General features: G+C 41.0%; 2 protein-coding genes across 2 annotated transcripts; one reads left to right on the forward strand and one right to left on the reverse strand.

Annotated features, from left to right (window-relative positions):
- The first annotated feature begins 1,762 nt into the window (after positions 1–1,762).
- LOC134868088 (uncharacterized) lies at positions 1,763–5,413 on the forward strand. The gene is made up of 7 exons (XM_063888969.1): positions 1,763–1,969; positions 2,819–3,483; positions 3,562–3,607; positions 3,750–3,841; positions 3,963–4,073; positions 4,203–4,479; positions 4,664–5,413. The coding sequence occupies exons 1-7, from the start codon at positions 1,913–1,915 to the stop codon at positions 4,745–4,747; spliced, it is 1,332 nt and encodes a 443-aa protein (XP_063745039.1). The 5' UTR covers positions 1,763–1,912; the 3' UTR covers positions 4,748–5,413.
- Positions 5,414–5,481: 68 nt separating this feature from the next.
- On the reverse strand, positions 5,482–12,722 carry LOC134868087 (uncharacterized). Its single transcript, XM_063888968.1, has 13 exons — positions 12,660–12,722; positions 12,416–12,491; positions 12,027–12,310; positions 11,831–11,910; positions 11,684–11,737; positions 11,468–11,530; positions 11,286–11,404; positions 10,773–10,875; positions 10,492–10,654; positions 10,238–10,341; positions 9,912–10,056; positions 9,682–9,808; positions 5,482–5,985 (listed from the first exon to the last, which is right to left on the reverse strand). The coding sequence occupies exons 1-13, from the start codon at positions 12,717–12,719 to the stop codon at positions 5,681–5,683; spliced, it is 1,683 nt and encodes a 560-aa protein (XP_063745038.1). The 5' UTR covers positions 12,720–12,722; the 3' UTR covers positions 5,482–5,680.
- Positions 12,723–14,650: the final 1,928 nt, after the last annotated feature.

The following is a 14,650-nucleotide window of genomic DNA, read 5'->3' on the forward strand; positions in this document are numbered from 1 at the left end:
AGGACTAGAAACGCCATGGATACGGAGATTGACGGTAGTAAAACTGGAGCAGCTCATTACTGTGGTCAACCCCTGGCCACATCTGGCCACACTCTTCCTTCCCATGTGAAGGAAGGGAGAAAACTTCATAATGAAGTGCTTACTATGTCACCCTAAGCTGACCACGATATCAGCCTTCAAAGATTCGTCATCTAACCTGCGCAAACACGTTGAGGTTGCATTGTTTTCTATCAGTGGCTGGCTAGCGCGAGCTAGTCCTAGCTGCATTCGACCCAGAACAAGCCTAGCTAGCAGTAGTTTGCTATTGCTTGACAGTATAACTTTAGTTGAATGTATGCTTCAGGAAGTGTTGACAACAGAATGTAACTGAATAAATGCAGCAATTATGTTGTAAGCAATTTTGTAGATTGCTGAACCAAATGTGATGGTTGGTAACTTGTTCTAGCTATCATGTTTTGGTCGTGCAACAAACTTGTTAGCTGGAGACCTAGCAGCTAGTTCTACCCTTGCAAATAACACTATTCTCTAGGCTTGTAGGCTATCAAGTTAAACCAGTCAATGCTAGTGCGATTGTTTCAAGGTCATTTTAAAATAAGGCGCCAAATTATCAATATGCTATAATGTAACTTAATATTTAGCAGGACGAATGATATTGCATGTAGGAGCCTAAATGCAGTTTGTTGGTGTTTTGACTTCGGTGGTTCGGTTCATGTTCAAAATGACAGTAAATAATAAATGTGTCATTGAGTTAAAAGGAATAAGAAGGAATATTTACAATATTTACAGGTTTTAGTTGTTACAGTTCATATTTACAGTAATGTGTTAAGTTAACTACTTATTCATGTTTCAAAGGTGTGAATAATTTACATGCATAATGTCTCATTTATATTACTTTTGTAATATTTGGAAATGGGTACTTTGATTGTGGCATCTTGGTAACTGTGCCTTTTAATTTTTTTTATTTTTTTTTGATACACTCATGGGAGGAGTTTCCGGGGTTAATCTGGGGTCAGTCAGGAAATGCAAGAGTGGAGCCACACAGTTTTTTGACCTCTCTCACTCTCTCTCGATCTTTGGATAAACTGTATAACTTTGTAAAAAGACATTATTTTCTGTGCTTATTTCTTCTTGAATTGAAGTAAACGGTTGAATTTACCGAGTTGTCCTGTGGATTTTTTGATGTGGATTACGACGAGGGAAATTGTTACGAGCGTCAAGCTAAGGCTTCATTCATTGGAAAGCTACATTAGTCAAAAAACTAGCTCTGCATGGATTAACGCTACTGGAATTTGGAACGGCTTGACTCGAAACGGATAACGAAAGAAGGAACTTTGCACTGACTTCACGGTGGTATTGACAAGATAATTCAACAAACCGTAAATTTTATCTGCCTTTGCTCGGCCGCGGATCGCTAATTGACGCTACTCTACGAGGACGGCAGTGAAGTGCATGCGCGTGCCGTGCCCGTCGTTCGGCTGATTGACGAAGTGGAACGGATTTCAAGCGTAACGCTCACTCTACGGTGCTTCGACATTTTTACCAAGTAAGTGTGGAAAATTCAGCTTGTTATGGATGAACGAGACAGTGGAAAACGAACAGTAAAAATATGGAGTAAGATCGCTGTCAAAAAGATGTGTGTATGATTGTAGCCATTCGTATTCGTAATGTTAAACATTTGTATGTCAATTAAATTGTTGTACCCAAAATTAGGGTTAGGATTGTTTTTATGCGAGTATGAATCTAAAAGCTACGACTACGAACTCTAATTTCTACGACGAATCTTTCCTGTGGACACGAATTCAAGTGTGTGGGTACGAATCGAAAAGTGTTGAAATGACGTCACTTAGGTCACAGGGGAAAGTAATCGAACCATGATTCTCCCAAACGCGCATGCGTCAATTCAAACGCAAAGATGGATGAGGATGGACCGGGTGATAGAGCTACCAGCTCAGGTGAAGCATCACAGCAGGTAAAGTCAATAACGTCTATATCCAATATTTATTTCATAGAATTGTACTATTTTAAATTATGTAAAGCTCTGAACTTACAAGTTAACAACATGCCGGTGTCGTTTTTAGTTAGTGCTAGCATTACTAGCATTAGAAGTTGGCTTGTGCTAGTCAATTAGCACTGACCTGCAAAATATGAAATTATTAATTTGAGAGATAATGTTGATCAAATACGACTTGAATTGACTTATAAAATGCGTCATTTAGCCTATAAATATGTCCATCGTGTTAGTTCGGTCTCTGGTCTCTTTTCCTCGGCCATGGCGGGCATTTAGTTCACTATGAAGCCGGCGGGAATTCAAACCATGGAGCGGTGGATTATCATACACGTATCATGGCGTGTCTATTGTCGTTTTTTTCATAAACAACAGATTATAGGAGCTGGGACACCGGGTCGGAGGCTCCATTCTACCTGTAACAAGTTACAAAACATTTGTTAAACCAGCACTATTACTCTGAAGCTGTTTATTTAAGGTAAAAATGAACCATAAGGAAAATATCCCGCACAGTTCCTCTTTCCATCTGTACTCGTCTGATCAGAGCGACGTCCCAAGCAACGATCTGTTATACAGAAATAACAGACCATAGAATGTTGTCAGCGATTGAGCCCTATATTAATTGAAAGGTGTTGTTTTAACTTGCTAGCTAAGGATTGGCATATTCATTTGCTAAAAATACTTTTGCAAATAAGTATTTTGAGTGTTCAGCCTCATGTAACATTATGTGGAATTGATAGAGTACTATATGTTAAACGACTAAGTTAACAGTGGCATTTAATGCATTAAACTTGTATTTTGTGTTGTTTACAGGGACCAGTGGCTACCCAATTATTGGAACGCCTGAAAACAAGGGTATCTGATGTGTTAAGCCAACCACACTTGAATTTGGACTATTTCCAATACGTAGTTAATCAAGAGGCATTTATTCTGGCGGCTGCCTCCAATACTCTACACATCCCAGCTGAAATTGTGGATTGTCTTTTATCCCTGCAAAGTAAGATCCACGCAGCTGTTTCCCAAGAGAGTCCTTGTGCTTTTATTAGAGCTGGAGAACGAGGCCGACCAAAGTTCATTTTTTCTGAGGAGCTTCTGTCCCGGCTCATCGATGTCCCTTTACCAGTGTCGTGCATTGCAAATCTGTTGGGTGTCAGCCAAAGCACAATCTTCCGACGTATGCATGAATTTGGGTTGTCCACAGTATCCACATACAGCATCTTGTCAGATAGTGAATTGGATGATGCTGTGCAGTCCATAAAAAGCAGGATCCCAACTGCTGGATACAGAATGGTCAAAGGCTGTCTGCAAGCAGATGGGCATAGAGTTCAGTGGGATCGCATCAAGGAGTCCATGCACAGAGTCGATGCTCCCGGAGTTTTGGAAAGGATGACACGGCTGGGGTGCATAGTAAGGAGGACATACTTTGTGCAGGGGCCTTTGTCATTAGTCCATGTCGACACAAACCATAAGCTGATACGGTAAGACATTTATCTACATGTTTTTTATTTATTGGGGGGGGTGATTGCTCATTTGTAATTTTATCTTTTTTTTTCAAGGTACAACATTGTCATATTTGGTGGAATAGATGGGTACTCGAGAAAGGTTTGTCACCTTTTATGACAGTGCTTTATTATTTGTGTTCATGTATTCATTGTTCCCATTGGACATGTGTATAGTGACAAAGGCATGCTATTCTATTCTAATATTTTGCCTCTGCATATTCAAACACTGTCTTTCTGTACAGATTTTCTACCTGGAAGCAGCTACAAATAACCGCTCAAACACTGCTCATTCATTTTTTCTGAAGGCAGTGGAAAACTACGGATGGCCTTCCAGGTAAACAACTACATAAACTTGGGCTATTGTTTCCATGCCTAATTACTCATTTCAGTAATATTCGATTGAATGATTTGGTTGTAATGAATATGGCTTAACATTTCTCTCATGTATTTCCAAGGGTCAGGGGCGATGAAGGCGTCGAAAATGTCTCAATTGCTGAAACCATGTTCACCGTCAAAGGTGCTGGAAGAGGGAGCTTCATATCTGGGAGGAGTGTACATAATCAGAGGTTACAATAATAATTCACATAGTTTACAGTATATCAAAAGTAAGATGTAAAATGGGAAATTTTTGATAGTATTTTCAGTCAGATCATTTAAATTACTTTTAAGCTGAATAAATCCTGTTTCTGATCTAGAATTGAGCGCCTGTGGAGAGATGTCTGGACCAGTGTGACACATCTTTACTACGAAGTTCTTCACAGTCTCGAGGAAGATGGTCTGCTGCATTTGGGAGATGCTGTACATCTGTTTTGTGCACAGTATGTGTTCCTTCCGCGTCTGGCAGAGGCCCTTCACACTTTCACAGAAGGCTGGGACAACCATCCTTTACGGTCTGAAGGTGGACTGTCCCCGAACCAGCTCTGGGTTATGGGTCACATGCAGAACCCTTGTGACCTGAATGAAGATTTGCAGGTTTGTTGAAGCTCAAACTCGAAGCGCTGTGTACAAAGGCAAAGTGCAATAGACAAGTTTTGAACCTGAATATGTGGAGGCTAAAGTTAATATAAAAACCTTAAAATATGACATGCAGTTATTCTATGAGGCTAAAAATTGCCGTTTCATATAAAATCATATTAACAAGATCCCCCCCCCCCAGAACATGGAGCTATTTGGAACGGACTGGGAGATGTTCGATGCTGTGGATGAGGAACCATATGGAGTCCAAGTCCATGAAATTTAGTGCCCTCTGACTCCAGATATTATGGATACTGTGCAGTCCATGATAAATCCCTTGGCATCATCAGAATCATTTGGCAGAGACGTTTATGTAACAATGGTTCAGTGTATTGAAGGTCTAATGGCAGCACAAGAAATGCCTGAGCTGTAAAACCTACAAAGTAAGGTAGAGCCACACACCAACTCCCATAAAGGTATTTTTACCTCCGTCAAGGAGGTTATGTTTTCGGTCGCGTACGTTTGTTTGTCTGTTTGTCAGCAGGATAACTCAAAAAGTCGTGAACGGATTTTGATGAAATGTTGAGGAGTTGTTGGAAATGACAAAAGGAACAAGTGATTAAATTTTGGTGGTGATCCGCATTAGCGTCTAGATGTTAGGGCGTGTAGATGTTATGGCATCAGTGACCGCATGGTCTTGACGGAGGTTTGCGCTCTCTGAGTGCTTCTAGTTTATTTTTGTTTTTGCAGTGACGTTTCGAGCTATACGCTCTTCCGAAGAGCGTATAGCTCGAAACGTCACTGCAAAAACAAAAATAAAAAATACCTTTATGGGAGTTGGTGTGCGGCTCTACCTTACTTTGTATACTTGTTCACTTTTTGAAGCCAGCACCCGTAAGTCGTGATGTGCGTGACTTCCCTACACTTTTTGAGATGTAAAACCTTTGCAAAAGAATGAATGGTATATTTATTAACATGTGCAGACAGTCTACTTGTTTAAAAAAAAAGACAAGATATCTGTTCAATTTTATATGAGACAGGAGTCCCACACATGTTTATGGAAAAAAGAAATTTCCATTACAGAATAAAAAGTTTGTTCAGAATGCCCACAGTATTTTTTTTTGTTTGCGAGTCAAGTTTTTGAAGAGTAACATGCACCAACAGAATAGCAATGGTTTTGTAGCCATGAAAAACTAAAAAGTTGACTGAAACAGGAAGGTTACACTCTGTCAAACGTTTGCCCGTGGCATATGGCTAGCGTCACAATGTTTTTGAACTCACTGTACGTTCCCAGGTGAGCTGAGGGGAAAGTGACCGTGCGACTGCAGGCGCTTACAGTGGGAAAGCAAACCGTGTGTTGCGTGTCACAGTCATGGCAGAATTTTATATTGACGACAAAGTCCCTCTTGTCGCTGGGCAGAACAGGCTTGTGCCGCTGTCCTGTCATCCATTGCATGACACGTCCTACATTCAAGTTTTCGGGAGCAACACTGCTGTTGCTGGGGCCCCCTTCTTGTTCTTGTTCTTAATGAAGAAATTAACACAATGTTAGTTTGAATTGAAAAATAATACATTTTAGTAGGGCTGTCCCTAACGATTGTTTTTCTCCCGATTAATCTATCAACTTTTTTTTCGAATAGTCACGATTATTTTTTAAAGTAATGTTTTTTGGGTTGGCGGGTATTACAAACAGGCTTGACACGCTTTTATGAACAGTAAAAAATATTTATTTATTCATTCTCAAACTTAAAAGTTTTGCAGTTTAATCTTCAATAAATGGAGGCATGCCCAAATAAAAATAAAAGGCAAATCAAATAATTGACAAGAATAAATAACTCTATACACAAATTTCAATTATGTTAGTTAGTAAGAACACTGACTCACATGAGTGCAAACTGAATACAAAGTTTGTATTACAAACAGAACTTGAGTTTTTTTTTCCCCAACAGGGTATGTAACTGCTCTTTCTAAGCATTAAAATGAAGAAATGTGAGCATGTCTACGTGGTCAGGTGTCAGGCTTGCTCTTTTTTTACTAACAATGTTCCCAGCAGCTGAGAAGAGACGCTCAGATGGCGTTGATGTTGCGGGTACAGCCAGGTATGATCTGGCCAGCTGAGCCAGGTTGGGGAACTTTCCTTCATTATCCCTCCACCACTGCAGTGGGCTGAGGCTCCTGACCTTCTTATGTTCACCAAAGTACATTTGTACTTCCTTCCTCAACATTTCCTCTTCATCTTCCTGGTCATCATCATTGTTGCTGTCGTCTGAGTCTGAGTCCATCAATGAGACTAGCAGAGACTTCTTACCTTGGATGGGCAGCTTTCGTCCTGGTTGGTCACTGTCTGAGTCACCCGGCTCCATACCTGCTTGAAGCCGTTCCTTCTTCCTTCTTCTTGCGTCAAGTGCAAGAGCCTGAAGTTCGGCTTGCACTTTTTGTATCTCATCGGGTGATAAGAAACCAAGCCTGCGGTACCTTTAATAGATACAAAAAGAAATAAAGATACAACATTAAAAATGTGTTAAAACATCCAGTTTCCATGATATAATATACACTAAATACAAAAAAGGAAATGGAAAAACAAGCAGTAGGTAGTAATAGCAACAGATAAACAATGTTATACATGTCAGACAATAACAATTAAACCACACAAACCTGGAGTCAAGGGCAGTAGCACGGACACACACATTTGGACCATCCTCACTGAATGTGGTCTCTCTGGTCCACCTGGTAGCTATCTGCTCATCTGCCTCTGTCTGAAACGCGTTTATTGGAACACACTCAAAGGATCTGTTCTGAGTAGATTTCTGTAGACCCTTCACCAGTCGAGGCAGTGTAGAGACTGTCACATAACTCTCTGCACTTAGGAAGGTAGTGGCTTCCTCAAAGGGCTTCAGAACTTGCTGAAGTTCTTCCAGTAGGGCCCACTGGCTCGTCTTCAAATCGAGGTAGTGCTTTCCCCTTTTGGTGAGGTCTGGGTCTGACAAGACCGCAGCCACCGGCCACCGCTGCTCCAGAAGGCGACTCACCATATAATAGGAGCTGTTCCAACGGGTGGATACATCCTGGGTTAACTTGTTCTCTACAACACCCATAGACTTCTGTTTGGTCTTCAACTTGGTGCTGGCCAGCTCACTCTTCTTAAAGTGTTCCACAAGTGATCTTGCAGCCCCAAGTGTCCTATTTATTTGTGGATCTTTCTTTAAGGCATGACCTATCACCAACTGCAAGGTGTGGCCAGCGCATCTGTGTGAGGCAACTCCATACCGATCATGCAGGATCCTCAAAGCAGCAACAATATTGGCAGCATTGTCGTGCACAATGGCCAGGATGTCCTCCTTGAATGAGATGCCCATCTTCTCTACTGATTCCTCTAACCACTTAGCAATGTTTTCAGCCTCATGGCGCTCCTCCAGTGGCATGGTGGTCAGGACGTATGAGGTCAACTCAAATTTTTCATTCAGAAAATGGCAAGTTATACCCAAGTACGCCTCGGTGGCGACACTTGTCCAGCAATCAGTGGTGAGTGTTATTTTTGAGTTTGCATTTTTTATTTCAGCTTTGACTTTGTCGAGAGTAGCCTTATACTTTTCCTCCATCAAATCTGTGAAGTGGCGTCTGGAAGGCAACAGGTAACCTGGGTGAAAGGTGTTTATCATCTCCCTGAATCCAACACCCTCCACAATTGCCATGGGCCTCATGTCCTTGATTATCATGTTGAGGATGCTTTGAGTGAGCACAGATGCTCTCTCTGGTGTGCATTCCTCTTCCACATCTTTTTTTTTGGATGGGAAAAAAGCCTACTGATATAGCCTAAACTTAGGCCTACATTATAAATTAGTCACAGACTATAATAAATATAATTTCTATTGTTTTCAGTTCAAATAAAGTATTATCCTACATTTACTGATATAGGCCCACAAAGAGGCCGTTATGAAACGAAAGTGGAAAAAAAGGGCTATCATCGGTTATGGTAGCCTTGGGGTAGGGTAGCCAACTCTCTCCACGTCATTCTATTGACGCACCAAAACCCAGCTGGTCCTTCTGTTGCTAATATAGACCCAAGGTCGTAATGTACGACACAATTATGAGTATTATTATATTATTAGAATAGTATTACTATTTATTTAGACCTGCAGTCGGCACAAACAGTGTTGAATAGCGCAAGGTGCACTGTGCACCGGGGAGGAGAACGGACATGAGACCTCTGAATCAGGCGCGCATTCCTCTCACTACACATCTCCCGCTGTTGGCAGGAATATGCGCTCTTCTTTTGCCTTAATTTACTTTTTTACTTTGTATACAAGCTCTTCTAGAAACATCCCGACCACTGTCACCCTCAGGTGTTGAATATTCAGTCTATAACGGGCAAATTACGAATCATTGCTTTATCTCCGTGTCGTTGCTATGCACGCCGCCAGCATAGCGACAGGCTATACAAAGCAGCATGAAATCAAAGAAAGGGAAACGTAATTACGTTTCCCTTTCTTTGATGAAATATTTACCCCGCGTCTCGATCTGAAAAACCTCATTCACTTCCTCAATACATCTACTACAGAAACAAACACTTAGTTAGACTTACGACTGTCCAGCTTTTTTTCTGTCATCCTCCAGCAGCACACCAGGATGTCGCCGCTTCATGTGCTCATGCATAGTTGTGGTGCTGCTATGGTACGCCAACTCCTTCTTGCAAATGCGGCACACGACGAAGTCTTCGTGTGCCTTCTCTTTAAAATATCTCCACACTTTAGATGTCTTTGTCCGTTTATTGGGCTGATCATCATCTTCGGGCACCCTCGGGCGTGCAGCCATTGTTACCGCTTCTGTTGCAGCACATCTACCGCTCGTGCAAATCACGTAAACGACGGTATGTTGCACACGCCGACTTATTTACGTCTTCGACGTAATCGATTACGTCGAATAGTCGGGACAGCCCTACATTTTAGTGACTGGATGACAGGCATTATGTTGTGGCAATTGTTCAGACACCTCCAGTTATTGTCAATATAACTGCATCTGTAAGCCCTTCATGTCTAGTTTCAAGAAACTGTTATCCTAAAGGTCACAATATTGCATTTCATCTATTATTCATTTGTGACCAAGTTTCCAAAAACGCCTCATGGGTTGTATAGTTTGAATCAATTAACCTTTAACTACTACACTGTATAAAATGTACTGCAGGATGGCAGAACAAGTTACCCTTTCTTGGCTAAAACATACCAGAATCCTCAAGTTCTTGAAGGTAGTCCTGGAAAAAGTTCATTATCATTACTTCCTTTTGGTGCTTGGCCGTACCCATCTCACTGAAGACGGGGCGGCTCCTCTCCAGAAGGAAGGCTGCATCCGCCTTTAAGAAGAAGGAGGTGCATTTCAGTCTGCATCAACCTTGTAATTCTTGCAGAAGACATTCATGTTCAATTTAAAAGCAGTCTAAAAACATGAGAATATACCTTATCATCTTCCCCTGGAACAAACAGTGGTAGGCAGAGGTCTTGATGGGTCTTCATGACCTTTGGTAGGTCATACAGCTGCAGGCCTTTTCTCAGCTGGTCTAGCATCGGGATGACTCTCATGGTGGAGTGAAGTACAACAGTTCTAATGGACAGATGTTTTATCAGGAACATATGCTTTAGTGTTAAACCTGTAGCATGAAACCAATGCCATGTTACTTTTAATCCATGTTTTAGACATGACCAAACAAGTAGCCTAATTCAAGTCACAAATTATTGTACAATAGACCCTTGCCTTAATGAAAATAAAAATGTCACCAACATACCTTATCATGCTGTCTTTTTTCCCCATAGACACGATTCCAGTGTATCCGCAGGTCACAATATGGTCAGCTAAATCACTGATGTTGTCATTACCGGCGCTGTTTATCTGAAAACAGTAGGTGTCAAGTGAAACAAGTAAAATTAAGTTGCATTGCATCATTGTTCTCTACAGGCAACAAACCAAAAAAGTAAAGTAAAGCAAGCCATATCATAATGAGGTTAATGCAATTACTAACTTTGATAAAATTGTATTTACCCTCTCAATAAGCTCTGACAGTTCAAAATCTGTTACATCACTGGCAGACACTTGTATGCTATCAGAGTCACCGGAGCAGAGATATCTGAAGCACCACTCGCGCATTAAGTTAGGGCAAGGTCCGCCTTGTGCCAGGCTAGCTGCCATGACCTCTCCTGCACTCCTAACCAAAACAAAACAACACAGCATATGAACTGCCTGAATATAGTTACAATTACATAAAACAGGGTTAAGTAGTATTGCAATTAATACGCTAAAAGAAAAAGGATTTCACTACACACCTGAAGTAGTTAGAATCCAAACTGTTGAGACAATACACAGGATTCTTCCCTTTCTTATCTGGCCCTCCAACAAAGAGTCTGTTTTCGATCTCTGCCACCATTTCTGTTGAACAGCAAATACAGGAGATTCAAAAGGTCTCTTCTGTCTCTGTCTCCCCCCCCCCATTTATTTAGCATTTGAGCTCACTACACCACCAGAGGACCCATGTTGACAGTGTGTCAAGTGTGTCTGATTTGACAAATAGGAAGGAGGAATTGAAGATGAAGATTCAACTTTATTGTCATTGCACAGAGTACAAGTACTAGGACAACGAAATGCGGTCTCTGCATTTGACCCATCCTAGTGTTAGGAGCAGAATTATCTGTACATCAGTCCAATACAATTTCTTGGAACTAAATAATTCCTTTCTCTTTTGTTCTCGTTTATCTTTTATCCTGCACCTGGCCTTGAAAGAGTTTGATGTGCACAAATGTTCTCTTATTGTGAAATTAAATATAGACAAACATTTATACCTGTGAGGAATTCTTTGCTAAGGGCACCAGTATCGATGCCTGCCTCGCCAAAGAATGTGACTTTAAGTCTACATTTGGGAGATGTCTTCTTCTGCCGTTGCCACTGTTGCATGCCTCTGCTGAAGAGGTCAGTTCGCGACTGACTGAATTTGCCACCATAATTACCTAATGTACAATATTACCTTTGAAAGGTACTGATCTGACTGACCGATCCACTTGACGCATGGCCATCATTATCTGAAGGTCTGCAAAACAAAGACCTTCAGCTCAGAAAACAGCTCGTCCTAAATTATCATGACAAACACTTGCATACAAATAACATTTTGCAAGGCAATCTCCTTAAATGTAATTTGTAAAATGAACATTAAAAAAGTTACACTAAAAATCATTAATATTACCGTAATCCGCATCTGGCTGCATGGATCTCAATTATGTCCACTTCAAATGCTTTGCTGCACACAGGACACTCTGCTGTCTTAAAATATAATTCACAAGGCATGTGAATAAAGCCTTACATTATTCCAGAGATTTATATCTTAACTTACCAGGAAAGCACAAACAATTTCACCTTGTCTGTCTGGTTGCACATGAAATCTGGGAATTCATGTTCTTCGTTGCAGCTTTCCTGGGGGAGAAAAAGATGATAATACGTAAGTGTTTAGAGCGTAATACAGAATAACATCTAATTTTTCAATATAAACAGCTGTGAAATAAAACCTAAAAGACTTAACTTTGACATACCTCTTCAACAGAACAGCACAAATCTACCAGTTCTGTCTTGCATTGCTTGACGTGCACAGGAAGAATCTGAAGTGGAAAACATTTTTGGCAGATTGTGCACTGGGCTTTGGGCATGTCCTGAAACTCCTTTGCCTCGGGTGGTAATGGGATTTTATCCAGCTCTTCTTGTAAAGGAGAAATGTACAAAGTATATTTCCCATTCCCACTGACAGCTTTTAGCTGTTGGCCAGTGTATCCATTCAGATCTGGCGGTATGACGACCAAGCTCCGCCGCCCACTCCCACCTAAAATTGAAAAATGATATATACTAAACAAACTTGAATATACAGCAACTACTCATACAGAGAGTAGTTGGAAACAACATTACTCCAGTGTATACGCCTACATACCTGTGGACTTGTGCAGCATCCAGCCACCACAGATGTTTGCCAGTCTTGGATATGTACTAAGCAGCAAATCTGAAAACTTAAGAGACAAAAGCATAGTTAAAGCTTTATTGCAATTACTTATATTTATAAGCTACCGTGTCTTTCATCATGCAAATATTAATTAAATCATGTGTCAATATGAATTCTAATATGGGTGTTTTTCTCTTGAGACATGACACAAGGCAGCAGATAAATGGTGGCATACCTCTGAATGGGTCATGTTTTCACATATAGTCAGCGAACGTTTTCCCAGGCCAGCCAGCATGAGAGACATTTCCTCTTCTCCGCTTGGAGTTTTTTTATATTGTTTTTCAAGAAGTACAAAAATCACCAACAACTTCTTCCCTGTTTCATTTGTCTTAAATGGTGCAAAACGCCTTTTGCCTTTTGCCTCCTTTCGGAAAAATCCTGGGAAAGACCTAAAAAGGTGGCTCCATAAAATATTCTAAGGCAAATAATAAAATTTAAAACATCTGCAGCTCTTTCTCTGCCTTCTGCTTAAATCAGAATTGGGGGCCTAGTTTGTCCAAATGTGCAAGCATTGGGAGTGCAATAAATGACCCATGTACCCTACCGTGCCATTTCTTGTTGCACTGACTGTCCAGGGCCATTGTGCCTTACATGTTGCTGCACTGCTTGCTGAGGTCTCGCTGTTGGAACTGACTGCGCTGCAGCTTCTCCTGTATTTCTCTGTCTGACTGGCCTGACATTCCCTGATACACCGCTATTTAACATCACCACCAGATTTTGTGCTGTGTTTATGATGTCTCTTAATTGGGCCTGAGTGAGGGGAAAGACAAAATTGAATAGCAAATGTTACAGACATGGGTATTGTTCATGATTGTACAGAATGCCTGCAAACTTGCTTCTTCTTCAAGCCTGAGTTTGGGTCTGCATCCACACCAAACAGCAAGCCAGTCTGGACCCATGCAAACCACACTTGTGTATCTCATCTCAAGCAACTGACTGTAGGCAAATAATTATTATTATTATAGGGCTCTATTGGATGCTGGCAATGGCTGACTTAGCGGAGCAACTCCCCTTCGCTGCGCGTCGTGGAGTTCTTTGCCCCGCTGCGTCCATTGTTTCTGTAGAACTGTACACCTCGGCGGCCGTTATCCCTTACATGGGGGCATTCCGAAGTGGTGGAAGAATGCTTAACGGACGCCCTTTCAAGGACGCCGTCAAGCACTGTTCCAAAGTTGAGAACACTCTGAAATTCGCGCCCTTTTCGAACCCTTTGAATGGATACCATTAACAACCAGTCAAACGTTTTTTTCTAAGGGCAGCACTGGGCTTCAAACAGTGGCGTTTCTAGACCAAAATTACCAGGGGGGCCAGAGAGGTGCCAACATGTTTTGAGAGGGGGCCCATGTACCTTATATTCTTCGACCTTACTTTTGCCAAATATCTGCCTTTTTCTAAACCCAGTGTTGGCTAAAATACCTGCAAAACACCTGCTTCCACATCTGAAGCACATATAAAGCATGTAATTAATTGAATTAAAAGCTGAGAACCTCATCTTGCATTAGAACATATTCATTCAGCTCTAACATACCAACTTTCTTCATTAAAAAAAAAAAAAAATCGAATTTCATGAGCCTAAAGCTACATCATGCAGCTCCTGGTGCTAGGGTCAATGATGAGCAACACAGTATTTGGCATCAATGGGTTAATCAACTTACCTATTTCATATTAATCTAACTGTTAAAACACAATGAGCTGCATGTCTTGTTTGAAATGAGCTATACCAATTATAGTTGTTATTATGGAAAAATATAATGGCAAGAAATTCATCTTTTATACATCTTTTTATTATACATTTAATCATCACACATTACAGATATTTTTCAATATCCCATACTAGATTCATCATTAATTATTAATCCAATCATTAATCAGGAACAAGAAAGTAGGACAAAATATATACAAGGACCAAAAAAGGGAAAATAGAAAATAAAAAGAAATCCCATAATGATCTTGCATGAAACTCTACAACAGTGGTTCACAACCATTTTTGGACAAACGCCCCCAGGACCTCATCCTAAGCCTCCCAATGCCCGCTTGACCTCATCCTAAGCTGGCCAACATCCCCTTAGGAAAAAAAATGAACTAATGCCCCCAATGACAACTAAACACCACTCCCTCTCAACTGTATCCTTCTCAACTGTATCCTTCTCAATGCCCCCTGGGGGA

This window comes from Eleginops maclovinus, chromosome 8, assembly GCF_036324505.1.
Source record: "Eleginops maclovinus isolate JMC-PN-2008 ecotype Puerto Natales chromosome 8, JC_Emac_rtc_rv5, whole genome shotgun sequence".
Classification (NCBI taxonomy): Eukaryota; Metazoa; Chordata; class Actinopteri; order Perciformes; family Eleginopidae; genus Eleginops; species Eleginops maclovinus.